This window comes from Triticum aestivum, chromosome 2A (genome assembly GCF_018294505.1).
Source record: "Triticum aestivum cultivar Chinese Spring chromosome 2A, IWGSC CS RefSeq v2.1, whole genome shotgun sequence".
In the NCBI taxonomy this organism is placed as follows: domain Eukaryota; kingdom Viridiplantae; phylum Streptophyta; class Magnoliopsida; order Poales; family Poaceae; genus Triticum; species Triticum aestivum.
The window spans coordinates 567398375-567426268 of record NC_057797.1 but is presented as its reverse complement, the minus strand read 5'-3'; the positions used below and the strand labels follow the sequence as shown (position 1 = coordinate 567426268).

The 27894-nt window shown below is 46.9% G+C and overlaps 1 protein-coding gene and 1 long non-coding RNA gene across 3 annotated transcripts; one reads left to right on the top strand and one right to left on the bottom strand.

The window, feature by feature from the left end:
* Positions 1–7704: 7704 nt before the first annotated feature.
* LOC123189470 (uncharacterized) lies at positions 7705–9750 on the bottom strand. Of its 2 annotated transcripts, none has more exons than XR_006495857.1 (5): positions 9506–9750; positions 8733–9339; positions 8590–8630; positions 8220–8482; positions 7705–8131 (listed from the first exon to the last, which is right to left on the bottom strand). It is a non-coding gene; the product is annotated as an uncharacterized lncRNA (long non-coding RNA). The 2 variants fall into 2 exon arrangements; XR_006495856.1 differs by having other exon boundaries at positions 8278–8482.
* A 1445-nt stretch (positions 9751–11195) lies between these two features.
* LOC123185586 (uncharacterized) lies at positions 11196–12169 on the top strand. Its single transcript, XM_044597444.1, has 2 exons — positions 11196–11424; positions 11555–12169. The coding sequence occupies exons 1-2, from the start codon at positions 11322–11324 to the stop codon at positions 11803–11805; spliced, it is 354 nt and encodes a 117-aa protein (XP_044453379.1). The 5' UTR covers positions 11196–11321; the 3' UTR covers positions 11806–12169.
* The last annotated feature ends 15725 nt before the right edge of the window (positions 12170–27894 follow it).

Sequence of the window (27894 nt, the reverse complement as noted above, 5' to 3'; positions counted from 1 at the left end):
ATACTAATTTAGATGTTGAAATTAAATTTTACAAAAACTAAATTAAATTAATTATTAAAAGAAACAGAAAAGAAAATTATGAAAAGATAAAAGGAAAGCAAAAAAAAAAGAACCAGCAGCCCCCGGCCCAACTGGGCCATGTCCCAGCCAGGCCGGCCCACCCCAGCGCCCTACTAGGCCACCCCGACCCCCTGGTCAAACCCTAACCCCATCCCACTCCCCACTCGCCCCCACGTCTCTCTCTCGTCCCCCTCCCGATCCGATCTGGATCGGGGCGACGACCCCGACGACCGCGCCCCGTTCGCTGCCGCTCGAGGGCCTCCTCAACTCGCCGGACCGCTCCGCCGTCGCCGGAGCCCTTCCCCGCCATCCTGCATCCCCTGCGCCACGCCGGACCTCCTCGTCCTCCTCCCCGAGTCGCTCCCCGCGCACCGTTGCCAAGTCCCTACAAACCCGATGTGAGCGCGCGCCCTTCCCCCTCTCTCCCTCTCGCGCGACCTCCCCTCGTCGCGCACACGGCACCCGCGCGCCGCGCCCCGGCTCGCGATGGCCGCGCCGGCCCCCGTCGATGCACGCACGCTCGTGCGCCCAGCGCCCCGCTGCCACCCCGGGGCCGCTGCCTCCTTCCCCGCGCCGCGCCTGGGCCGTGCGCCCCGCCGTCTCGCTCGTCGCGCCCGAACGCCCGCCTGTGCCTCGGCGCTGCCGAGCCCGAAACTACTTCGGCCGATTTCATCGCCACTCCTACCCCGCGCGCCCCTGGTGTGGTGCTGCTCGCCGATGCCGCTGAAGCCGCTCCTCTCGCCGGTCACCTCTGTCCTGTGCGCCGTCGCCATTCCCCGTCCTCCGCCCGGTGGGCGACCGGCGCTGGCGCCCCGCCGTGGCCGAGGCCGATCCCCCGGTTCACCCTGTCGGGCGTCCCGCCAGCGCCCAGGCGGGCTGTGCCCTGTGCCCATTAACAAGCAAACCCGCTAGGCCCCTATGGCCCTATGACTAATGGGCCCGGCCCCAGAATGTTTTAATAAAAAAAAAGAAAAGAAAAAAAAGAAAAGAGAGAATTAAATAATAATAATAACAATAAAATTAATTAGATAAATAATAATAATTAAATTAATTAATTAAGTAAGTAATTAATTAAATTAATTAATCTTGATTAGATTAACCTAATTACTAGTTAACTTAATTAACCCCTAATTAGCCTAATTAGTCAATGACCAGTGGGACCCACACGTCAGCGACCCAGCCAACACCTCTGTTGACTGCTTATGTCATGCTGACGTCATGATGACATCAGCAAACACTGTTCTGGATAATGTTGATTTAAAATATTTAAATTAATCCTAAAAATGTTTTAAATCTTTTAAATTTAATATAAAATAAACCGTAGCTCAGATGGGAATACTTTCTACATGAAAGTTGCTCAGAACAACGAGGCGAACCCGGATACGCAGCCCGTTCGTCCACCACACACCTCTAACATACCAAACACGCAACTTTCCCCCTCCGGTTCATCTGTCCGAAAACGTGAAACACCGGGAATACTTTCCCGGATGTTTCCCCCCTTCGTCGGTATCACCTACTACCGCAATTGGGCACACCTAGCATCGTTACTTGTCATGTCATGCATCGATATGCATTTGTTTGCATTGTATTCATTGTTTCTTCCCCCTCTTCTCTCCGGTAGACTACGAGACCGACGCTGCTGCTGCCTAGTTCGACTACGGAGTTGACGACCCCTCCTTCTTGCCAGAGCAACCAGGCAAGCCCCCTCCCTTGATCACCAGATATCGCCTATTCTACTCTATACTGCTTGCATTAGAGTACTGTAGCATGTTACTGCTTTCCGTTGATCCTATTCTGATGCATAGCCTGACATTGTTGCTACATCTGTTGATACCTTACCTTGCAATCCTAAATACTTAGTATAGGATGCTAGTTTATCATCATTGGCCCTACATTCTTGTCAGTCTGCCTTGCTATACTATTGGGCCGTGATCACTCGGGAGGTGATCACGGGTATATACTATACATACATACATACTATACAGATGGTGACTAAAGTCGGGTCAGCTCGAAGAGTACCCGCGAGTGATTCACGGATTGGGGGCTGAAAGGACCTTTGTCCCGACGGCCCTCTGTGTGGATCTTTGTGGCGGAGCGACAGGGCAGGTTGAGACCGCCTAGGAGAGAGGTGGGCCTGGCCCTGTTCGGCGTTCGCGGATACTTTAACACGCTTAACGAGATCTTGGTATTTGATCTGAGTTGGCTACGAGCCTATACGCACTAACCATCTACGCGGGAGTAGTTATGGGTATCCCGACGTCGTGGTATCAGCCGAAGCACTTCAGACGTCAGCGACGGAGCGGCGCGCGCCGAATTGGACTGGAACGCCACTAGGCTAGGTCTGCTTTCGGCCGCGTACGCAACGTGCAGGTGTGCTATGGGCGATGGGCCCAGACCCCTGTGCGCTTAGGTTTAGACCGGCGTGCTGGCCTCTCTGTTGAGCCTAGGTGGGGCTGCGACGTGTTGATCTTCCGAGGCCGGGCATGACCCAGGAAAGTGTGTCCGGCCAAATGGGATCGAGCGTGTTGGGCTATGTGGTGCACCCCTGCAGGGAAGTTAATCTATTCGAATAGCCGTGATCTTCGGTAACAGGACGACTTGGAGTTGTACCTTGACCTTATGACAACTAGAACCGGATACTTAATAAAACACACCCTTCCAAGTGCCAGATACAACCGGTGGTCGCTCTACCTCAGGGATATGAGGAGGGGATCGCCGGGTAGGATTATGCTATGAGATGCTATTTGGAGATGCTACTTGGAGATGCTACTTGGAGGACTTCAATCTACTCTCTTCTACTTGATGCAAGACGGTGGCTGCGAGAAGCGTAGTCTTCGACAGGATTAGTTATCCCCCTCTTATTCTGGCATTCTGCAGTTCAGTCCACTGATATGGCCTCATTACACATATACCCATGCATATGTAGTGTAGTTCCTTGCTTGCGAGTACTTTGGATGAGTACTCACGGTTGCTTTCTCCCCCCTTTTTCCCCCTTTCCTTCTTTCTGGTTGTCGCAACCAGATGCTGGAGTCCAGGAGCCAGACGCCACCGTCGACGACGACCCCTACTACACCGGAGGTGCCTACTACTACGTGCTGCCCACTGACGACGACCTGGAGTAGTTTAGGAGGATCCCAGGCAGGAGGCCTGCGCCTCTTTCGATCTGTATCCCAGTTTGTGCTAGCCTTCTTAAGGCAAACTTGTTTAACTTATGTCTGTACTCAGATATTGTTGCTTCCGCTGACTCGTCTATGATCGAGCACTTGTATTCGAGCCCTCGAGGCCCCTGGCTTGTATTATGATGCTTGTATGACTTATTTATGTTTTAGAGTTGTGTTGTGATATCTTCCCGTGAGTCCCTGATCTTGATCGTACACGTTTGCGTGCATGATTAGTGTACGATTGAATCGGGGGCGTCACAGCGAGAGAGGCAGAGGAAAGATGGGTGACGGGGGATCCGCCCCCTCCCATTTATACCAGGAGAAGGCCAACCAGCACCCCCATGATCACATGTAATGATGGTTTTCCTTGCATGTCGCAGGGACTTGTCAAGTCGGGCAGTTGCCGAGGCAGCGTGGGGAAGTGGAGACGCCCATGACCAATCAACTGCCACGCGTCGACCAAGGCCGTAGGCTATTGGGGCCCGCAACGCTCCGCACTTGACCTTTGGCTTTGCCCTGAAGCCAAGCTCGAGCGCGCCTTGGGCCCAGGGGCTATTGTCGGCGTTCTGGGAATGGGGGTCCCAGACTTGCCTGCCTGCGGCCCACGGCGTGGCTTTGCTAGCAGGCCTGTATGACCCATCTTCATCAACAAGGCATTCAAGACCCTCGCAAGGGGCCAAGCCTCGCGAGGCGGACGACGCAAGACCTCCTCAGGAGCGGCCTCACCAGGCGGGCTCGCGACGTGCGGAGAGATCTAGGCAAGGCAAACCTCGCAAGGTTCTCGTGACGTGAGCCATGACGATCGAGACCAGGCGGGCGCCAGCGCGCGCAGCGTCCTTGTTTCCTCTTTGGTGCTAAGGGGGCAAGCGTAGGCGCGGAGTACGGAGGCATCAAGCAAAGGTTTCCATATTGGTGCGACGAGACCAAGACTAGCAGGACGACAAGAAGGAGGTCACCATGGAGCCCAAGGCGGCGTCACCACCAGAGCCTTTTGCAGGCGAAGACCATTTTTGTCAGGATAAGTTGTACTGGCTGTCCCCGTTCAAATTGGCCATTGTTGGCTCCCTTCCCGCTCAATATTTGGGGAGAGGACCAGGGCCTCTATAAATAGGACTAGCCACCACCATAGCTAGGGGGGTCAAATCGAGAGAGACCAGAACAACCACAAGTTCTCCGAGCACAAGAAGACCTCTCCTCAGGAGGCTGTTCTTCCCCTTGTACCATTCATCCTCAGCCCAAGAGACAATCCACCACCAACACACTGGAGTAGGGTATTACACCACAACGGTGGCCCGAACCAGTATAAATCTTGTGTCCCTTGTGTTGTGAGTTCGTCGAGTTAGTTCGTAAAATCTTAGCTGAGTTAGGACGTGGATCGGTAGGGGGGAAATCTTCGCGCGCACCCCAGTGTTCGAACCTTAAGGGTTTTGCCAGAACCCGTGATCCGACAGCATGAAAACCTCCGAGATCGCTCAATGGACTCCATGTATCTCACATCTTGTTCATCACATGTAATTAAACTTGATCATATTTGATTCAATCATTGAACTCAACCTTGGTGTATACCTAGATTTTGATGGTATTCATTTCAAATCCATCTAGTCTCCTTATTGCATCACCCATGGAACATATCTTCATGTAAAACTCGTTGCCATTATTGCTCCATAGCAATTTTCATTCATTACGAAGTCTCAACGCATATATTTCTGTTGATGTATTTCACCCTTAAATCCAACCAATATTCTTCATGCATTGCCTATGGAACTTCCATTCAAATACATCTCAATAAAAACATTAGCCCATAGGGATTGTCATTAATTACCAAAAACACACATGTGGACTGCATTCAGTTTCAATGGGTATGAGAAGGTTGAGCTCCTTCAAAGATGCAGTCCTTACAGTGCTTGCACATGAACCACATAGACAAAGCGATCGGCGATCCAAGGCCTTTCCGCAAGAATGTGGGGGGGGGGGGGGGAGGGGAGGATTGCATGGTTGTGGACTATCATGCATAGAAGTCAATGTTGCCATTGGGTGGGGTAGCGGTAAGTCGACACCAAGAGAGAATCTCATGCCATACGTCATGGGAGACGATGCATACAACCAAGAGGTGGTCCATGGTCTTGATCTCTTGGTCACATAGAATGCATGCCAGTGCATAAGGCACTTCACGACGGACAAGCCACATCGTGGTCTAGCACTGAGCAAGCCCGGCAAGCCAAAGGACGGGCTCGCCACTGAGTGTGGCCCAATATTTCCAAGTAAGCCGCCAATGAGGGTTTTGTGTTGATCCATGGAAGATTGGAAGGTAGCAGGACTTGGCGGTGTATGAGTCATTCTCGGTCCAGCCCAACTGATGGAGTCGGGATGTCCTGACGGCGATGTTGCGAAGACACCGCCAGATGTTGATGTACTCGACGTGTCCGGAGGGCCAAGGCCGCCATGAATGTCTTGAATCCAAGCTTGATGAGGGATGGCCTCCTAGACAAGGAAAAAAATGCGTTGACGGTGGGGCACATGGATATACATGAAGGCCGCAAGCTCAGAGACGTAGGATCCTTCCGGCCAATGGTCCATCTGGAATTTGCAAGCGTGGTGATCACCTAGGATCCAAGTGGTGGAGGCACAAAAAATTTGTCGGACCTCGGGCTTGCAAGGGGGGGCGATGGTGACACCAAGGAGGCTGGGGGTCAGTCGCCTAGAGCCACAACCATCGCACCCTAAGAGCAATATGAGTGCGCGGGAGATCACGTATGCCAAGGCCACCTAGTTCTAGGGGTGGCAGTCACATGACCAACCGATGAGACGGTTGCTTACCCGAGCCAACCATGCCACACGAAGTCTTAGATGATGCGGGTGACTAGTTTTTAGATCGATGGGCTGAGCTCCATGGCAAGAAGGAGGTGCATTACATCACATTGAGGACGTGGCAAAGAAGCGTCAGCCGCTCATCGTGCGATAGAAGAAAGGCACTCCTAGTGGTAAGTTTCTTCGCGATCTTGTCAACCAGCAACATAAGGGCAAAGGAGTGCACTTTACTTGTGGAGAAGGGTAGCCCAAGGTAATTTATCAGGAAGGTGGTCATCGAACACGTCAACGTCGCGTCGATAGAGTGTAATTGGCGCGAGGCATTGGATGGGAGTAACCAAGCATTTGGCGAAATTGGTTCGCAATCCGGAGGTCCTTAGAAATGTGCTAAGGATCGAAGCTCTTGGATAACCGCTGTCTCAAGGGGGTACGGGTGGTAGAAAATGACAACATTGTTCTCAAAGAGTGAGATGCTCGATGCGGCGTGCCAGGTGGTTAAGCGGCAAACAATGCCATCACTCCTCGCTGGTGGAATAACTTAAAATGTGAGCCAATTGGATGTGTCGATCCGACGTGAAGAGTTGGCAAATCCTTACACTTCTGACCACTAGGTTGCTCCTCTATTGCACTAGATTATGCCATGTGAAGTTTAGCCTTCGCGTAGCGAGCAGTCACATTCTAGACGCCTCTCATTCCTCCTAAGTATCTCCCTCATGAGTCCTAAGTCCTACCCCCCGCCTCAATGCCTCTCCTCTGCTCAGCCATAATCGGGGGCCTGCCAAAGTCGAGATCTATCTAGAAGATTCCAAACGAAAGATAAAAGGTATGAGAATAATGGTAAATGATGCATGCGAACTTAGCCTAGCTCAGGTGGTTAGGTTATTTGTGGTGGAACCAGTCCACCAGGGTTTAAGTACTAGACTTGACACTGGTGCTTACATTTTCCTGACTTATTTCAGCCTTTCCGACGATGTTCGTTCAGTGAGAGGAGACGTTCCCGTCGACTACAGAGGGCCAATGGCGACTTCGTCAATCTCAAGTTGATGTGCCAGATCAGTCTCTCCAAGTTGATCATAAGGATATGGTGTGCATGCATTCATAGTATATGAATGTCTGCGTTTGTACTATGTTAAAAAAAGGTAAATGATGCATGATTTTGACAACATTACATTTGGTCATATGCGCTACACATCTTCTACTAGAGTCTGTCTAAGAACAAAAATACAATATTTTGACCTAGGAAGCATGTACTACCTCCGTTCCAAAATAATTAAAGTTTTCAATTTATCCTAAACTTGTTCAAGTTTAACTAAATCCACAGAAACATATATTAACATTTAGAACACTAAAGTAGACTCCTGAGATTCGTGACACATCGGAGCTAAACATGACACATGAGGTAAGCAATCCAAACAATTTATAAAAAATAGACTCATAAGATTCTTTATGAAGTACATTTACCGGAAATGCTCTTTGGAGGCCGAGCTACCTGGTGGCCGGTATCACATCCGTTTGTCTTTATTGGGATCAGCCGCAGGCAGGTATTCCTCTCCTGTATTTCAGGTACGAGTCATTTACAAGGTACTGTATTCTTAATTAATGAACAGTAGTATCCCATGGAGACGAGTCTATCCAGCAGCGCTGGCACAAGTGCCATCACTATGCTTGGACCTAGAAAGCAGAACAAGGGATCCGGAGGCCCCATGCATCGACCTTAACCACTCTTTCAAGTGGTGAATAATCAAACGACAAACGGTTTTAAAGACACATGAATCCAAGCGCAGAGTGATAAACGCAATTACATAGGCAATTACTAGGACAAGTCACACACCAGTATATCGTGCACAAGATATGAAACACGGCTAACCAATCCTGCTCTAAAATCTACACTAGGCGGTCAAACTATCCTGGCTTTTTTGGCAGGCTTGTTCGTGACTTCTTCGTCTTCAGAGCATGCACCATCAGTTGCCGCAGCGCCGTCAAATATCGTCGAACATGTGCTCCGATTCATAACTTGCTGCATGGCTTGGTGGGATTAACGCCAACAAGGGGTCGAAGTGGCCGCAACCCTCTTCAAGATCATGACCCACAGCGACGCAATCCTGCGTGCAGATAAGAACAAATATTCAGATAATCAACCGATAAAGGAATTCAGAAAATATCCAATATGGCAGATTTTGTGAACGGGACCTCCTTCACTGACACCAAAAAAACTGGCCACGATGCTGTAAACTTTGCATGTGCTTACATTCTTTGTTCTTTTACCATGTCCCCGGTGTACATGTGTCGATGCGACTTTCAATGTAACTTCTCCATACAGTTAACAGAGAGTTCATGATCATTTCTGACCTATGCTCGCACCCGTACGAACCGTTATCATCCGATCTCAGTAGCCACATCATAGCAGTGCAGCCACACCGTTTTGATCTGCTATTGGACTGCAGTGGTTTACCCTGCAAATGATCTCGAACCAGACCGCATAAGCACATTGAAACACAGGCAAATAAAAAAAAGAATCTTGGGGCACAAGGACTTAATAACCAGTTTAGCTCTGACTCACCGCGCATGCATGCACTTTATCCCATGGACATTGAGTCGGCTCTTTGCATACCGGACACCAAAGTCAGTCTCCCAAAGAGTACAAGTTGTAAAACTCATATACTTCTTCGACGGAAGCGAAGCTAGCTGGATTAACAACAATACCTGCCTTGTTATCAGCATAAGAATGTATCGAAGCCTCAAGCGCAGGAGGCACTCTGCTGGGATTGTTCTCCCTCTCATCTGCATCCTAACTGATCCTAATTCTGCAAATTTTAACATGGACACCAATTAATTGTTGAATCACACATGGGATCCAGAACCAGAAAAATGAAGATATCTGATGCTTTGCATGTCATAATCACTTGTCAATTTCACATGAAGACTCGTTTACTCCATTATGTGCTACCATTATACAGAGTCACAAAATAATAGATTAGATCACAAGTAAACTTCCTTTCGTGTCCAGCAGGAGCCCTGTGATTTTGAGACGACCACTCCCTCTGCATCTCATCTTCTTTGGCCACTCATATTTTCAGGGGACATTGAATCGGCCACCACCTCGCTACCACAGATGTATGAATCGATAATCTCCTCTGTCATGATTGTCTCTTCTGGGTGCCGTCCTCCTCCGTTCTCTCCGGACTCCATTCCTCCACTGTTTGCATGGGAAGAAATCTAATCTCCATTGCGTGTGCGAGCCCCATGAATAGAAGCAACAACCAATTCCACTGCAGCTACTTCCCCTTGTAAGATAGACCCTGCATGCGACCTAGGAATGAAAGTGCAACCCAATCCAGACGAACACCGAGTTAGATCTAATTTTTAGGAGACGACTCAGATTTAAAAAAACCTACCAGAACAAACACCCCGCACACACCCAATCGATTCCCAATACCAGAATAGAACAAAAATTGCAAGATATGTCAGAAGATTACCCTGAATCGTCATCTTCGAAGAAGAACTCCATCCCATCCATGGGGCCCCGTCCCATGTCCAGTGCGCCAGGAAGAAGGTGATGACAGGTCTAACTCTAACGAGGTAAATGCAAATCGATCTGTAACATTAGCCCAGGAGGCACATCATGTCCCCGCATCACGCACCCATGGGGGAGGCCCATGTACAAAGGTAGCACCCCAGCCCATGGCACCGATGTATTCCAACTTCGTATAAGGACTGGAAAAATGAGCAGCACCCATCACAATGTAACAACCTTCGGCCCAGATAACGGGAGTCAGGTAGCTCGGCCTCTAAAACGCCCCACTCGTACATTTACATACTATACTATGTGTATTTGATTTTGTAGATGTTACTACATTTATCTGTATATAGTTGATCAAATTTAAACTAGTTTGACCAAAGGCAAACCTAAAACCTCAATTAGTCTGTAACCGAGGGAGTATCTTTTACTAATCTTCAATTAGAACAAGAAATCAGTGGTGGGCAGCACCACCACTCGCGGGCTCCGTGTACAGCGCGTATATGTTTGACGGCGAGACAGAGGGATCAGGGATGGGCAGCAGCGTTCGCGTCGTACGATGGGCGGCACGTGGCCGGCCGGCGGTGGAAGGGGTGCATGCACGCCGGCCGACTTTGCATCGCGTGCGCGCGAGCTGCATGCATCGTCGTCGCCTGCGCCTCGCGTCCAAACCGCACCAGTCACCACCACCAACAGGCAGGCAGCTCGCCCCCCCAAAAGCCACCCACCTCCCCGCGCCTGGTTGGGCAGCACGCCCTCGTGCTCCAGCCACTGCTGCCCCTGCCAAACCTGAGGCGGAGGAGAAAAGAAGAGCGGCCTCGTGGCACGGTGGCAGCATCCATCGACCAGGTCGATCGGTAACTTTAGGTGAAAATTACTATAGAACTAGTTAAGAGAAAGATGCGAATCGGCGTGAGGGGTCAAATTTTGATCTCAGTCCTACACACCACAAGGGTTGGCCAATTTTATGGGACGACTTCAGAATTCAGATGGCTATGTAATTTGCAGCATCTATCGTGAATTTGTGTTCCTGACGATGATCGTGTACTCGAGCTGGCCTGGGAAAAGAAAGGTGTACATACGGTCCCAAATAGATCGACTCTCACCAAGATTCGAAGCACTAAAAACTACTGCGCCACTTGGCCACGACGCAGAAAAAGTACAGCGACGCTGTACTTGAAACTAGTATATTACAGTTATTACTTGATGATTTTACTGCGCCGGGGGTGATAATGTGTCGTCGACGACCAGGGGCCAAGAAGAACCCGGCGTCGGCGTGCATGCGCATAGCTGGATCTGCAAGACATCAACACAAAAATGGGTAGTAGACTTTTTGCCCTTGCCCTAGCCTTGTGGAGTAGTAGTAGCTAGGCACACATATATTCAAATACAAACTTTCAAACAAAAGCTATTAACATACGGCGCTTACACACGGCTCAGTACAGAGTGAGATTAATTAGGTCTTGTGCTCTTGGATGCTTTGGGTTGATACACACTTACCAGGCACAACCAGGATCGTAGCATTAAACAAGTCCTGCTCCTCTGCCTGGGGGTTCGTTAAACAAGACTATCAGGGTGGTACGGTCAGAACAGATGTTCTCTAGGTATCCATCCTCAGCTAGCTTTGACTGCATATCTATCCCTAGACCCCATACTAGCCTAAAACACTGGCCATTGCTTTCCCTATAAATCTCAACAAACCCCAACCCTGTACCTTCTCTTCAAACTCCTATTGACACACAAACACATACACACGCAGAAAAAGATCGAACACCATGAGCTGCAGAAGAAGGATCAGCAGTGCAGTCCTTGTGGTTGTCTTGCTCTTCTCCCCATTATTGCTCACGCTCTACCTTCCCACTGCTTGCGCTCGCCATGGTGAGTTCCCTGCTACTGTCTCCACCGATCGACCTATCTCTATCTGTATTATTGTATATATTTCCCCTGTTTATTGGTTTTGAGATTTGCATCCACCCCTTGTTAAATCGTGGCACTACTATCTCTGCAGTGGCGGTGCTCGGCGCAAGAGATGGCCTGAATCTCGGAGGCGGCCGGCAGCTTGTGGTTGGTGATGATGCAGGAAAGGCCGTCCCTGTCGGCGGCTCACGGCCAGTTAGGACGGTGGAGATGCGCGCGGCGAGGAGGCACCGGCGGGACGCGGCCGACGAGATGCACGACATGCTGAGGAAGGACTACGCGTATAGGGCGAGGGGCAAGAAGCCCATCCACAACGACGAGCCACTCGACGATGAACCCTAAATCAGACCCGTAGCTAGGTACATAGTTATAGAAACTTAGCTAGCTAGAGCCGCTCTGTGATTTACTACCACTGCTAGTTAGCTAGATTTGCAGGCTTTGCCGGATACATACATATAGCTTAGGTACCCAAATATTATGGAACAATAATGCCTGGGTTGGCTAGGTAGTTTATTATTAGCTGGTCAACCTTAATCTAGCATCCAAGCTGGCCATCACGTTTAGTCCTGATTTGCAAGAACAACTGGTAGGAGTAGTTCATGCGAAGAAGGGGCAGTTTTGTGCCTGATGTGCACGCTTGGGGGCTATGCTAACCTTGTACTATATGTATGTCAGTGTTACATTTGGCAATTTACATGTGTCCTGGTCCTGGCTGCGTGGATTTTAGCAACAAAGTGTGTGTCAACATCCTCAGCTTATTTTGCTGCTTGTTGACATACGGGTCATTGGAAAAAGAACCACTTTCTCGTGAATTTAATAGCTTTCGCTCTTGTTCTGTTTTCTCCTTCTGATAGAATGGGCAATGCTCACATCATGGTTCATGTATGTATAAGAAGATGCTCGCCTACCGCGTGAAGCTAATTTCTTTTGGGCAAACTAAGCCCTCGAGGTGGGCTAGATTTTACTAACTTAATATCCCAAACAGTTAACAGTGTACCGATAAAAGTTTTCCCAAAGGAAAAGGAATGGCTTCATAGGCCATTCTGAGATTACATCTGGAGGTTTTACTGCACAAGAAAGAGCAACAAGAGGAAGATCTACACAAGGAAACCTTTTTGGCCAGAGAATGGGCAATAAGATTCTTGATCCTAGGAATATGGGTGGTCAATCGAGAAGTTTTTGGGAAGACACCTGGTTGGGTGACACTATTAACTCTACGATACCAGATTATATATTATCGTATTTATAAAAGAGGTCGGTGGCTTCTGTTCTTGAGGCTAGCCATTTGAACATCCAATTCCGCATGTCTTTGTTGGGTGACAAATGGACTAAGTGGATCCATTCGGTTTCTAAGTTGATATCAATTAATCTGACTCTGATGCCAGATTCATTCCAGTGAAGGTTAACCACTAATGGTGCATTTACTGTGAAGTCTATCTATGCGGATCTGATGGATTCCAGACATATTTTTCGCAAAAACATATTTGGAAAACAAACGTTCCTTCCCAGATCAAAGTTTTCATGTGGTTTTGCCAAAGGGAAGTAGTTCTTACGAAAGGTAATCTGGCTAAGCATAACTGGTATGGTAACAAAAAAATGATGTTTTTGTAATCGGGAGGAGACAATTTATCATTTATTTCTGCTGTGTCAATTTAGTACCTGTTCTTGTGCTCGATTCATATTACTTACAATTTAGCACCACCAACGAGTATTCCAAATTTGTTTGGGAACTAGTTGGGTGGTATTCATCATAAGTTGAAGTGCCAAATTCATGTGGGAGTTTGTGCCATTCTCTCGGCAATATGTAATTGCCGAAATGACTGTGTTTTTAACCGATCATCAACTCCTAATTTCTTGTAGGTTATCTACCGAGCTGTGGTCATCACTACATCATGTGGACGCGCAGGCGCTTATGGCCTTTGGTGCAGCCGGCTGGAAATGGTTGCTCTGGGTTTATTCGACCAGTTTGGTCGGCGAGTCACTCATAGATTATGTAGATGAGCTATGTAATCTCGAGTATGACCGGTTATGGCCATGTTTTCTTTTTATTTGACTTTGTTTCATGTCTAATAAGATGGTCGTGTGCATCTTATGACGCAGAGGCCGGGGTACTCCTTTTTTCGGGGGGAAATTGTAAGAGTTGAGGCTAGAAGCAATATTGAAGAAATCTACAAGTATAGGTTTCATCCTCCAATGCCCCGAACTTTTGAGGAAATTCCTTGCTTCGACGGCAACAACCAATGTCCTGCAATTAGAAAGGAAAGTAATCGAGTTCCATCCCAAGGCCTTAACTGTTGAAGCATCTAGGAGTAAACCCATAGCTTCTGCCTGCAAAATAGAAAAAACATTCAAGGCCATCGCTTGAATGGAATTTAGTGGTTGTTGTCTTCGTTTGTAGGAACACTCCAAAGGAAGTGTTTTTTCTTGCCACTGGAGGATTATAGGTCACATCAACATAAGCCAAGAAACCTATAAGTTGTATAGACATATTTTTTGCATGGTAACTTATTTTTTTGGATGAGACACTATTGAGGTCTTGGTATATATCTTCTTCAGAATTCTCCATTAAACCTCTATTTAGCATGGCTCTCGTGGCATAAAACCTGCAAAGGGGTCCAAGTTTTCTTTTTGAAAAGAAAATCATTTCTAGCCTTCCAAATATTCCAAAGGAGAGTGAAAATTGAGGCTATGTTTAAATCCATTGAAAGTGCTAGTGATCGACTAGAGGGGGGGGGGTGAATAGGCGATTTTTAGGAAAGTCTTCAAAACATGTAAGTTTCAAAGACAAACGATAGAAATAAACCTATTACCATGCAGCGGAAGGTAGACTACACTAGGCAAACCATAGTCAAGTATTCAATGAAGTGAAAGCACAATGACTAATAGCAGCTAGGCAGTAAGGATCAGGTAGGAATATATTGTGAAGCCAATCAGAACAAGTAATCACTCAGTGAAGCCAAATGGTGATGCAATCGTACAATGACTTCATAAGGACCAACAGTAAGTAAAGGGAAGGGAAGGATGAAACCAGTGACTCGTTGAAGACAATGATTTGTTGGACCAGTTCCAGTTGCTGTGACAACTATACGTCTGGTTAGGGAGGCTGAGATTCAACTCAGAAGACCTCGTCTTCACCTTATTCCCCTTGAGCTAAGGACACCCAGTCCTCGCCCAATCACTCTGGTAAGTCTTCAAGGTAGACTTCCAAACCTTCACAGACTTCGCTCACCGGCGATCCACAATGACTCTTGGATGCTCAGAACGCGACGCCTAACCGGCTGGAGGATTCACAGTCCTCAAGTGTAATAAGTCTTCAGATCACACAGACAGGAAGACTTAAGTGATGCCTAACACTCTTTGGCTCTGGGTGTTAGGGCTTTATCCTCTCAAGGAATTCTCTCTCAAAGGCTTCGAGGTGGGTTGCTCTCAAACGACAAAAGCCGTACTTTAACTCTGAGCAGCCAACCGTTTATGGTTGTAGGGGGTGGGCTATTTATAGCCACTAGGCAACCCGACCTGATTTGTCCGAAATGACCCTGGGTCACTAAGGAACTGACACGTGTTCCAACGGTCAGATTTCAAACACACACGACAACTTTACTTGGGCTACAAGCAAAGCTGACTTATCCAACTCTGGACAAGATTTGCTCTCATAGTCTTCACTCGAAGACATAGGATTTTGGTTAAGCATCACTTCAGTCATTCTGACTGGTTCTCTTGGACCCCACTTAACAGTACGGTGGTTCCTATGACTCAACAAAGAAAAACACAGAACGACGAAACTGCTAAGTCTTCGCGCTCCATAGTCTTCACGCGATGTCTTCTCTTGTCATAGTCTTCAATGTGAATGTCTTCACATACCACCTTTGACTTCAATGTCTTCATACATTTTTAGGGGTCATCTCTGGTAGGAAAACCGAATCAATGAGGGACTTCTACCTGTGTTATCCTGCAATTCTCACAAACACATTAGTCCCTCAACTAGGTTTGTCGTCAATACTCCAAAACCAACTAGGGGTGGCACTAGATGCACTTACAATCTCCCCCTTTTTGGTGATTGATGACAAACTAGTTGAAGTTTTCAACGGGGAATATAATATGTGAAATTGTAAAGGATAGGGAATTGTCTTCATAAGTTGCAAGGGCTCCCCCTGAAGATGTGCATATAAGTAATTTGCTTTTGGAATGCAAATGCACATGGCAGGTTGTACTTGTGGAGATCCTCTTCAACTTATGATGACAATTCATCATGCATGAAAAGTATGTGAAGATAATGACATGCATAATGAAAAATGGACGTCTGCAAAATGATCTAAGTGCGGAATTTATCGTCGCACATGCGGAATTTATCATCGCATCACAGAATAGCAAATAAGTAGCAGACGACCATCGAGTTTAAGTGTTACAACTCAAAGAACCAAATGTATCAAAACGAGAGTTGTAAACACTAGGCAAAACATAAAGCAACCGCCCATATGGACCCGCTTGAAGACTATCAAACTCATATGCTTCTCCCCCTTTTGTCAGTAAGGACCAAAAAGGTTTGAAGACATAGAGCATCTACTCGTTCCCATGAGGAGTAGGTGAAGCAGCAAGGTCGTCGGTGTTGTTCGGCGGTGCAGACGAACTCGGGGCAGTGTCGATGCGTGCAGAAGTAGGGGGCGGTGAAGTGGCATCGTCTTCGTCCTCGATCACTCTGGCATTCACAGTTGCCGCGGAGGAAGAGAACTCAGAGTCTTCAAGAGACGGAGTTCGTCGCAGCACAGTCCTTCTTGGAGGTGTGGAGTCAAACTTGAAACGTTCAGAGAAGCCATCCTCTTGAAGATCATCTTCAGAACACATAAACATCAGCCCTTTCCATGTACGCCGACAGGTTTCATGGGCAACAAAGGCATTCTTGGTGGCAAGATTGCGAATGCGGTTGACATCCACCAAGAGGCTTTGCATTTGGCGCTTCAGCCAGTCATGATGCCTATCCTATTTCTGATGAAGGGCAACCAGAAGCTCTCGGTCATTGAGAACACGAGATCGCTTCTTGGGCCGTTGGGCAATAGTGCTTTCAGTGGCTTCAGTGAGGGCACGATGAGGTGCACGTGTAGTACCAGCCAGAGGATAAACACGAGTGACTGCTTCAACTCCTTCAATGTTTTGAGAGAAACTTTGATGCTCAGCATTCTGAAGACTAAGAGGCTCCTTGGCAGGCTCTGGATAGATGGCTTCAACGGACATATCAACGTCAGGCAGAAAGATCCGATGATTGCGAGCAGAGTGCTGATATGAGACAGCTGAGTGTAGTTTGATCAGCCGCATTATCCATGGAGCGTAAAACTTCAAGCCAAAAAGATCAGATCCTGATGCAGCAAGTTGGCGGATGAAGAAGTCTTGTGCATTGAAGCATTTGCCGTGAAGAATATAAAAGACCAAAGTCTTCATTGCACCTTCCAGCTTTGCATGTGGAGAATGTCCTTTGATGGGCCAGAGAGTTCGCCTATAATGTGATAGATAGTGCGTGGCAGATACTCAAGGTCTTCAACAAAGAACTCCTTAGGATATGCAGCATCTGGAGGCAAAGGCTTCATCATGCTAAGCATCTGACTCATGTTCGGTTCAGGCTTCTGAAAGATGCTCTCCATAGCTGCACTGTGAAGCTGACAACCAGGTTCATAAAGATCTCCAGGAGTGGGCAGACCAGTGAGCTCAATGATATCAAAGGCTTTGGCTTCATGATGAACATTGCCGGTCATCCACTCAAGGACCCAAGTCTTCGGATCTCTGTTGTAGCCACAAATGTGAAGAGTGGCATAGAATTGGAGCAACAACTCTTCGTTCCAGTGCTCTTGGTCGGTGACGAAAGGCAACAATCCAGACTCTTTGAAGCAATCCAGAGCTTCTTCCAAGCAAGGCAGACCAGTTATGGCTTTAGTGTCAAGACGCTTATGAGGGAAAATGCGACCTTGATTGTACAGAATGCATGAGTAATAACTTTGCTGTGGATAGCTCCAGAACCGATCAGAAGATATTCTTTCCCTTGAGTAGGGGTTCTTGGCGCTATTGAAGAAGGTGTTGTCTGCTTTGAAGCCGTTAACATTAAAGGATCCGGGTGCTGAGGTAGGACCTGGAAACCTGGGCAACCTTGGCATTGGCTTCTGTACCTGAGGCCTGTGCTCAACATGATAGTCAAACTGAGGACCAGCAGCAGGTGCAGGAACAGGAGCAGTGGCAGAGGCGTTGGGCTGCACAATAGAGTCTTTAGGAGCAGTTGTATCATTGGCTTCATTGACTTCTGGCATTGGTGTAGGCTCCACATTTGCTTCAGCCATGACTACATCATTGACTTCATTTGTGTTGGGGTGGCAGCCTCAAGATTCTCAACCTCCACTTGATGAGCTGGAGGGTCAGGCACTGACATGTTCTCCTCGAGAACAACTTCTTCAGTAATGGGGGGAGTAGGGACACGTTCTTCTTCTTGTGTGTCGTCGGCTGATGCAGCCAGAATGTCTTCAGCAGCTTTAGCCTCAGACTCAGAGACATTCACAGTAGGAGTGGCATCTGGAAACACTTGACGTGCAACAGATTGGTGGGGCACTTCTCCTTCTGGAATGCTCGAAAGAGGGACTTGAGACCTTGGTCCTTTGCGAAGCCTACGTAACGCTGGCGACGCCTCTGGAGACGGAGTTGACTGGGCCTCAAAGTCATCTTCTTCTTCTTGCCGGGGTGGTGTGACTTGTTGTTGTGGGTGATCAGCCCATGATGCATCCTGAGCAATTAGCGTCAGAGGGCGACCAATGCTGATGAGTTCGCTGTGCGTAAGCACAGGCGATGATACCAAGTTGTGCTCGATCTGAGGAAGAACTACATCATCTTCAACATTGTCATGGTGACCAATGTCTTCAGCAGCGGTGGGATCAGCTGCTGGAATGTCTTCAGCTTCATGAGCCTCTGTGGAAGCAGGCTCATGGACAGTCAGTTGGCGCTCTTGATGTTCAGCTGTAGGACAAACCATTGAGATAGGTTCAACAACTAAGGGCTCTGTGGGAGCAGCCCGATCCTTCTTGGTCTTGCGCTTCTTCTTGGAGGGAGCAGCATCAGAGGCTTCAGGATGTTTTCTCTTTCTGGCTTCATCCTCAGCAGTCCTCGTCTTCTTCAGTTCTGAAGCGGTTGACCTGACCTTTGGCTTCGAGCCAGTCATGCTGGCTGGGAAGACAATGGGATGTGCTTCCTGCCTTTGTGCATCGGGTTCAGCCACAGCTGGCTTCTTCTTCTTTGCAGCCATCCTAGGATCGATGCCAGGACGACCAAGAGCCTTGCGCTTCTCAGCCTCATTGTAGGCTTGCACACACTTGTCAGCCAGGCTCTTCATGCGTTCACGAGAACCTTGAGCTTATGCACGTTTCTTGAGAAAGGCTTCCTTGAGCTCGTGCAACATAATCTTGAAGTTTTTCATGTCTTGCACGCTGAGCTTGGCCATGTGCTTCTTGAACTGAGCTTTCTCAAAGTCGATCTTTTGCTTCAGTTCAATGATGCACTGAGCTAGTGCTAGCTCTGAAGCAATGGCGCCATGGAAGGCGACACTGAGGCCAATTGGAAGTTGCAGATCTTCAAAGCTAAGGTTGGGCGTGTCAAACCACTCATCAATGAAGTTGTGGATGATTGCCACGTCAAAGAGAGGCAAATCATTGAAGATTTCTGCTTCTTCTTTGCTCTTGATCAGTTGCTCAAGAGCGTCATCTGCAAGATCGTCATCACTGGATAGATCAATGGCATCGTTGCGCAGAATAGCAGCAACAGTCAGTTCTTGGCTAGTGTGTTGCAAAGGCATCTTGACTCTCGAGGGCTTGGAGATGCGTGACAAATCTTCAGACTGCACACTGTCTTCAGGAGGTGCAGTAGCCAGTGGCTTCGCCCGTGAGATTTTTGGTGCTGAGGCAGGCTTTGAAGCTTTAGGCTGCTTCAGTTTCTGTGGCTTCGGCGGTGCAGGCGCTTCATCAGATTCAGCGTCATCTGCAGGCTCATCCACGGCTGTCCCTTGAACCATGATATGAGTGATGAGACCTTCTAGGTTGTAGAAGGGCCCAACAAGATTGGGTTCAGCTTCACGGGTGCCATCGGCACGGGGAGCAGAGGGACCAGGGTTGAAGTCTAGTCCCAACAACTTCTTGTTCTGCTTCGCCGAATTCTGGGCAAACTGGAAGTTGCGCTTGAACAGATTGTCGTCACGACACCATAGCAATGACGATGGATCAGCATCCGCAGGCTGTGGTCCACGGACCATGCAGGGATAGAAGCCTTGTTCAATGGCTTCATCTCTAGACCTGGGTTGAAGATTTCTGTATAGGATGTCTCCCCATGGTCGCTTGATGGCATTCTTCTCAGCATATTCCTTAGTCACAAACCTGTACTTGAACCACTGTTCTGCCCAATATCGTCGAATCCATTGGATTCGTGTCCTGCGCTGATTGTAATCCTCTTCTAGATCTGTCTTGTACAGCTCTGAGAGGTCATCGGGCAGATCTCTTGATGTTTCACCTCGACGCTTTCTGCCACCCTTCCTTACTGATTTCTCTGCAGCCATGAACTTTAAAACTGAATGGCTTCAACACGTTCAAAGGTTTCAAAGGCTTTCGCTTGCTGGTCAAGCAGGAACTGGCTTCGGGAGAATTTATATGATGCTGTAAGAATTCTGCAAATGAATGCAGACTATGAGAACCAAGGGATTCTCCCACGGGCATGTACCTGTGACAGCATTAAGGTGAGAGGGAAGGGGAAGAGGTCATATGCATTCTCAGAAGATTTTGAAGATAAATCAGTTTAGAAGACATTGACCTCATAGTGCGAAGACATTCACTCATAGATAGAGAGTTGGTTCCAGGTTTGTACGAATCCACGAATAAGTACAAGTGAGGAATCTAACTACTTTGTGAAGCACAAGTGAACATACTAGGCATATTATGAGATGCAGTATGAAATAGATCTAACTTGTGTGAACAGAAACTGCTTGTGGTAGAAAGTGACGAATCTATAGGATGAAAGGGGCCATAAAAAGGAAGTTTTATTTACCACACGAAGAACTGCTAGACGGAGTGGAAGAGGAGGCCGAGCAGTTCGATCGTCCGTGCCCTAACTTGGCGACGGAGGACACCTACAGCGACAGCGAAGAAGACGATGTCCGCGGCCGACGTGAAGACGGTGTCAGAGAGGTCGCGGCAGCTAAGCGCTTCGCCGCCGGCGTCGTCGAGGGCTAGCGGTGGCGCTAGGGTTTGTGCGAGACTGGAAGAAAAGATAATGACTATGGTGAGGCGTGTATTTATAGGGACAGGGACGCACCGTGTTATTACACAGGTGCCCCTGGCGATTCATATCTGAAGGACACGTGGCCATCATGCAACATATCGGAGGTTGTTCCATGTTCCCACGCATGCCTGGATTGTCGGGTGGTCGTTCCCACTTCTCCGGGTTTCAGGTGAAGGAATTAGCATTGAAAGCAGACTTAATGTTTGTCTCTGTATCTTCTGCTGACAAGGACGTAGAGAAGACATTCGACAGTTTCAATAGAATGCATATGATTTGGAGAGATAGAGTTTGAGATAGAAAGCATAGAGAGGTTAGGGGTCCGATCAAATTCACTTAGTTCAAAAGATTCAACAAGAAGACATAGCTATAAGTGAATGCTGTAGAGGACAAAACACTAGTATATGTATATATATATATATATGTGAGAAAGACAATCAAACCAACATAGTGAAGATAATCATGAAGACAAGTTGAGAATGAAGACAAACAAAATGTGAAGACATAGCAAATGTAACGCCATGGGTAAAACACTTCAACCAGAAGAATTTGGTGGTGGCGTTACCCACCGTATAGGAAGTATTAGACCCAGACACGGCGCACAATTATCGTGGCGCTCCGAAGTCAAATTCCACATTAATGTATTCACACTTAGAATATAAGTCTTCATTGATTGAAGACATACTTTACTTCGTGTGTTGCACATCTAAGTCATCAATATGCATAAGTGTTAGGATGTGTGCCTGATCACATGACATTTGAGGATTCCAAGATATTTAGCTTGCAGCGTAATTTGCAAAACCTCTTCTCATCCAAGGGCTTGGTGAAGATATCTGCCAATTGCTCTTCAGTGTTGACATGTATGATATCAACATCTTCCTTCACAACATGATCTCTGAAAAAGTGATGACGAATTTCAATGTGCTTTATCTTCGAGTGCTGAATTGGGTTGTTGGCGATCTTGATGACGCTTTCGTTGTCAAAGTAGAGTGGCACTTGCTTCAGATGAATGCCATAGTCTTTGAGTGTTTGCTTCATCCATAGAAGCTGAGCGCAGCAAGATCCAGCAGCAATATATTCAGATTCAGCAGTGGAAAGAGATACACAGTTCTGCTTCTTTGAAGACCAACATACAAGTGATCGTCCCACAAAATGACATGTGCCTCATGTAGACTTGCGATCCACCTTGTCACCAGCATAATCAGCATCTGAGAATCCAACCAGATCAAACTCTGAGCCCTTTGGATACCATAATCCTAGTGTTGGGGTGTAAGCCAAATATTGAAGAATTCGCTTCACAGCTAAGTGATGCGATTCCTTTGGTGCCGCTTGGAATCGAGCACACATGCAAACACTAAGCATAATATCTGGCCTAGATGCACATAGATAAAGTAAAGAACCAATCATGGAGCGGTATACCTTTTGATCGAACTCTTTACCATTGTCGTCGGGACCCAGATGATGTTTGGCTGGCATTGGCGTCGTGAAGCCTTTGCAGTCTTGCATACCAAATTTTTTCAGGCAATCTTTGAGGTAATTCTCTTGAGATATAAAGATGCCGTTGCGTTGCTGACGTATTTGAAGACCAAGGAAGAACTTCAGCTCACCCATCATGGACATCTGATATTGCTCTTGCATCATATATCCAAACTCTTCACTGTATTTCTGATTTGTGCAGCCAAAGATAATGTCATCCACATATATTTGGCACACAAACAGTTCACCATCATATGTCTTCGTGAAGAGAGTGGGGTCGAGGGAACCAGATTTAAAGCCTTTGCTCTTCAGTAAGTCTTTGAGTGTGTCATACCAAGCCCGAGGGACTTGTTTGAGGCCATATAGTGCCTTGTTGAGCTTGTACACCATGTCAGGATGTTTTGGATCTTCAAAGCCAGGCCGTTGTGCAACATACACTTCTTCTTCAATCTTGCCATTGAGAAAAGCGCTCTTCACATCCATTTGATACAGAAGAATATTATGATGATTTGCATAAGCCAACAATATGCATATGGCTTCAAGTCTAGCCACAGGAGCAAATGTTTCATCGAAGTCAATCCCTTCAACTTGAGTGTATCCTTGAGCAACGAGACGAGCTTTGTTTTTGACAACTTGACCATGCTCATCTTGCTTGTTGCGATATATCCATTTGGTGCCTAATATATTGTGCTTGCGAGGATCAGGATGCTTAACCAGTTCCCATATATTATTCAGCTCAAACTATTGAAGCTCTTCTTGCATAGCTTGAATCCATTCAGGTTCCATGAAGGCTTCTTCAACTTTCTTGGGTTCAGATATTGAGACGAATGCAAAGTGCCCACAGAAATTTGCTAGCTGTGTTGCCCTTGAACGAGTGAGTGGACCTGGTGCATTGATGCTATCAATTATTCTCTCAATCTGTACTTCATTTGCAACACGAGGATGTACAGGACGAAGATTTTGCTCTTGCTGATCATTGTCATCGTTAGAGGGATTGTCTTCAGGCTGAGCATTGTCTTCATGTTGATCAGGTGCGGAGATGATAAGTTCCTCTTCAGGTTGAGCTTCAGACGGTATGATTTCTCCAATTCCCATAAGTTTGATTGATTCACTGGATGGAACTTCATCTAGCACATTTGGCAGGTGCTCTCTTTGTGAGCCGTTCATCTCATCAAACCGCACATCCACTGTTTCAACCACTTTATAGTGAAAAAGGTTGAAGACTCTGTAGGAGTGCGAATCCTTTCCATATACAAGCATAAAACCCTCATGTGCTTTTGGTGCAAATTTTGAAGTGTGATGTGGATCCTTGATCCAGCACCTGGCACCAAATACTGTGAAGTAACTGACATTTGGCTTCTTGCCAGTAAGGAGCTCATAGGATGTCTTGTTCAGAAGCTTGTGAAGATAAACATGGTTGATGATATGACATGCAGTCCCTATTCAAGAATTCGTCCGATTAACAAGTTAACTTGCCGATTAATCCCTACTCATAGGGTCACGGAGTAGCCGATAAACTGATAAATCGTCCGATTAATTGATTAAATGGCCGATTAACTTGCCGATTAGCCTATTAATCCCCTACTCGCCAGCCAACCGAGCAGTTACCAGTTAACGATTTCCTCAACAATGCATGCAGTATCAATGGCTTCCGGCCAGAATTTTCTTGGAGTCTTGTATTCATCAAGCATCGTCCGGGCCATCTCAATAAGTGTTCTGTTCTTGCATTCGACGACGCCATTCTGCTGTGGCGTGCACGGAGCTGAGAATTCATATGTGATGCCTAAGGTATCAAGGTATGTATCTAGGCCAGTGTTCTTGAATTCAGTGCCATTGTCACTTCTGATGTGCTTTATCTTGGCGCCATAGTTGTTCATTGCTCGACTGGCGAAGCGTCTGAAGACATCCTGCACTTCAGTCTTGTAGAGGATTATATGCACCCAAGTATATCTTGAATAATCATCAACAATGACAAAGCCATAGAGACAAGCAATAGTAGTAAGAGTTGAGTAATGAGTGGGACTGAAAAGATCCATGTGGAGCAGTTCGAAGGGTTGAGTCGTTGTCATGATTGTCTTCGAGGGATGCTTGGCCCTCGTCATCTTTCCTGCTTCACAGGCACCGCATAAGTGATCCTTCTTGAACTTGACGCCCTCGATGCCTATGACATGCTTCTTCGTTGCAAGTGTGTGGAGGTTCCTCATGCCAGCATGCCCTAGCCTCCGATGCCAGAGCCAACATTCATAAGCTTTTGCTAGAAGACATACGACAAGTTGTGGTCCTGCTGAGAAATCTACCACGTACAAATCATCTTTCCGATACCCTTCAAACACTAGAGACTTGTTAGATTCCATTAGAACAAGGCAGCGATATTTTCCAAATATCACAATCATGTTTAAATCGCAAAGCATTGAGACAAACATTAAGTTGAAACCAAGGGATTCAACAAGCATGACTTTATCCATGTGTTGATCCTTTGATATTGCAACTCTACCTAGACCCAATACCTTGCTTTTACCAGTGTCAGCAAATGTGATGTGACTTTTGTTAGATGGACGTAAAGTTGAGTCCATGAGAAGGCTTCGCTTGCCAGTCATGTGATTGGTACACCCACTATCAATAATTCATTCTGAAGCTGCTGGTGTCATACCCTACAGTGCAGTTAGGGGGATAGGCTTCACGAAGAGAATTGTGAAGCAAAAACATTTGACGAACCAGTGGATTATTAAAGCTTAGATCGAGATTAGGACTGATAGGGCAAGTAGCAAGCGATTCAGGAACAAAGTACATAATAAGACCATTTGGGCATTTGATCTTGCGCCCTACAAGATGTTTAAGGTCCCCAGCAATAGCGTTAGACGATTTTGGTTTTCATCTGGAGACCTTTCCCTGCAAAAGAGAGTTAAGCTTTCTTAGCCACCCACATCTTCAAGGGTGGCTTCGAAGCAATGAGTCTAAGTGCAGCATCTGAGAACTTTGACTTTGGAGCCTTAGCAAAAAGTCTTGCAGGTGAACAATAGTACTCATAAGAATAAGTAGAATAGTTCTTGGTCTTATGAACATGGCGGTTTGATGAACCGCGCTCATATTCATAGGCCTGAGTATGGCTTCCCTGCAAAACATTTGCGTTAGTGCGACTCAGGTGAGTCCTCTGTCTGTATGAAGCCTTTGGACCGTATGAAGCCTGTGGTCTGGGGTTTGTCTTCTTCACCTGTGGTGTCATGATGACATTCACAGGAAGATTCTCCAAACACCTTTTCGGCACCCAGATCTTCTTCATAGGCGGTGCATTCCTGCAGTTAGTACCAATATACCTGGCAAACACTTCACCATTCTGATTCTTAAACAGTTTATAGTTTGCATCAAAGGATTCATCAATAACAATGGGATTAGCACAAGTGAAGCCAGATAGGGTGGATGGATCCGCTGAAGGTTCCTTTGCAGCAACCCATGTGGTTTTGGGGTACTGCTCAGGTTTCCAGTAAGAGCCATCAGCATTCATTTTCCTTTCGAACCCAACACCCTCTTTCCTAGGGTTTCGGTTCAGGATCTGCCTTTTGAGGACATCACATAGTGTCTGATGCCCTTTGAGACTTTTGTACATCCCTATTTCAAGCAGTGTCTTCAACCTAGCATTCTCATCAGCAATAGCAGTGGTATCCTCAGCAGAGGGGTTAGTTACCACATCAACAGTTGAAGATATTGCAATAGTAGCAGCAGTAGAACATTCAGCAACAGAAGTAGTGTTATCACGCTCAATGCATTTAAGACATGGTGGTTCAAATCCTTCCTGAGCTGAACTGATCTGTTCGGCGCGAAGTGACTCATTTTCCTTTTGAAGATCTTCATGAGCCGCTCTCAATTTCTCAAGATCTTGCTTCCTTTGAAGATAATCATAGGAAAGCCTTTCATGAGTTGTTGAGAGCGTTTCATGACGACTTTCAAGTTCCTCATACTTAACGTGAAGATTTTTTATGTCTTCAATTAAGGACTAAGATCGAGTCATTTCAGCGTCTAACAGATCATCGCTTTTGTCTAACAGTTTTTGAATGTGTTCCATAGCTTTCTGTTGTTCAGTTGCAATTTTAGCAAGTGTTTTGTAGCTGGGTTTGGAACCACAATCAGAGTCATCGTCACTAGATGTTTGATAGTGAGTAGTGCGTGTGTTTACCTTGGCACCGCGTGCCATGAAGCAGTAGGAAGGAGCAGAGTAGTCCTTGTCATTTGCATCGGTGTCGGTGATGAAGTCATTGTCTTCAGTGTTGAAGATGGACTTGGCAACGTATGCTGTAGCCAGACTCGCAATGCCAGAATCGGACTCCTCCTCAGACTCCACCTCCGCCTCCTCAGAAGCGGACTCCTCCTCAGAATCCATTTCCTTGCCAACAAACGCACGTGCCTTGCCAGATGAGCTCTTCTTGTGTGATGAAGACTTGGAGGAAGACTTGGAAGAAGACTTTGAGTATTTCTTCTTCATCTTGTCGTCAGAGTCATACTCCTTGCTCTTCTTCTTCTTGTTCTCATTGTCCCACTTTAGACACTCAGGGATGTAGTGGCCAGGTTTCTTGCACTTGTGATATGTTCTCTTATTGTAGTCATGAGGAGAAGCTTCATCATTCCTTGAGCTTGATCGTGAAGACTTTCTGAGGCCTTTCTTCTTGGTGAATTTTTGGAACTTCTTCACAAGCATAGCAAGCTCCTTTCCAATGTCTTCAGGATCATCAGAACTCCTGTCAGATTCTTCTTCAGATGAGAAGACAGCCTTTTCCTTCAAGGGACGAGTTCGCCCATAGTTGGGACCGTAGATGTCTCTTTTCTCAGAAAGCCGAAACTCGTGTGTGTTGAGCCTCTCAAGTATGTCAGACGGATCAAGTGTCTTGAAATCAGGACGTTCTTGAATCATCAGGGCTAGGGTGTCAAACGAACTGTCAAGTGATCTCAGGAGTGTCTTGACAACTTCATGCTTGGTGATCTCAGTAGCGCCGAGGGCTTGAAGCTCATTTGTGATGTCAGTGAGTCGATCAAACGTGAGCTGGACATTCTCATTGTCATTTCTCTTGAAGCGGTTGAAGAAGTTGCAAAGGACACTGATTCTCTGATCTCTCTGGGTTGAGATGCCTTCGTTGACCTTGGAGAGCCAGTCCCAGACTAGCTTAGATGTTTCCAAAGCACTCACGCGGCCATACTGTCCTTTGGTCAGATGACCAAAGATGATATTCTTGGCAGTAGAGTCCAGTTGAACGAACTTCTTGACATCAGCAGCAGTGACACCTTCTCCAGCCTTGGGAACTCCGTTCTTGACGACATACCATAGGTCGACATCAATGGCTTCAAGATGCATGCGCATCTTATTCTCTCAGTAGGGATATTCAGTTCCATTGAAGACGGGGCACGCAGCGGAGACTTTAATTATCCCTGCAGTCGACATAGCTAAAACTCCAGGTGGTTAAACCGAATCACACAGAACAAGGGAGTACCTTGCTCTGATACCAATTGAAAGTGCTAGTGATCGACTAGAGGGGGGGGGTGAATAGGCGATTTTTAGGAAAGTCTTCAAAACATGTAAGTTTCAAAGACAAACGATAGAAATAAACCTGTTACCATGCAGCGGAAGGTAGACTACACTATGCAAACCATAGTCAAGTATTCAATGAAGTGAAAACACAA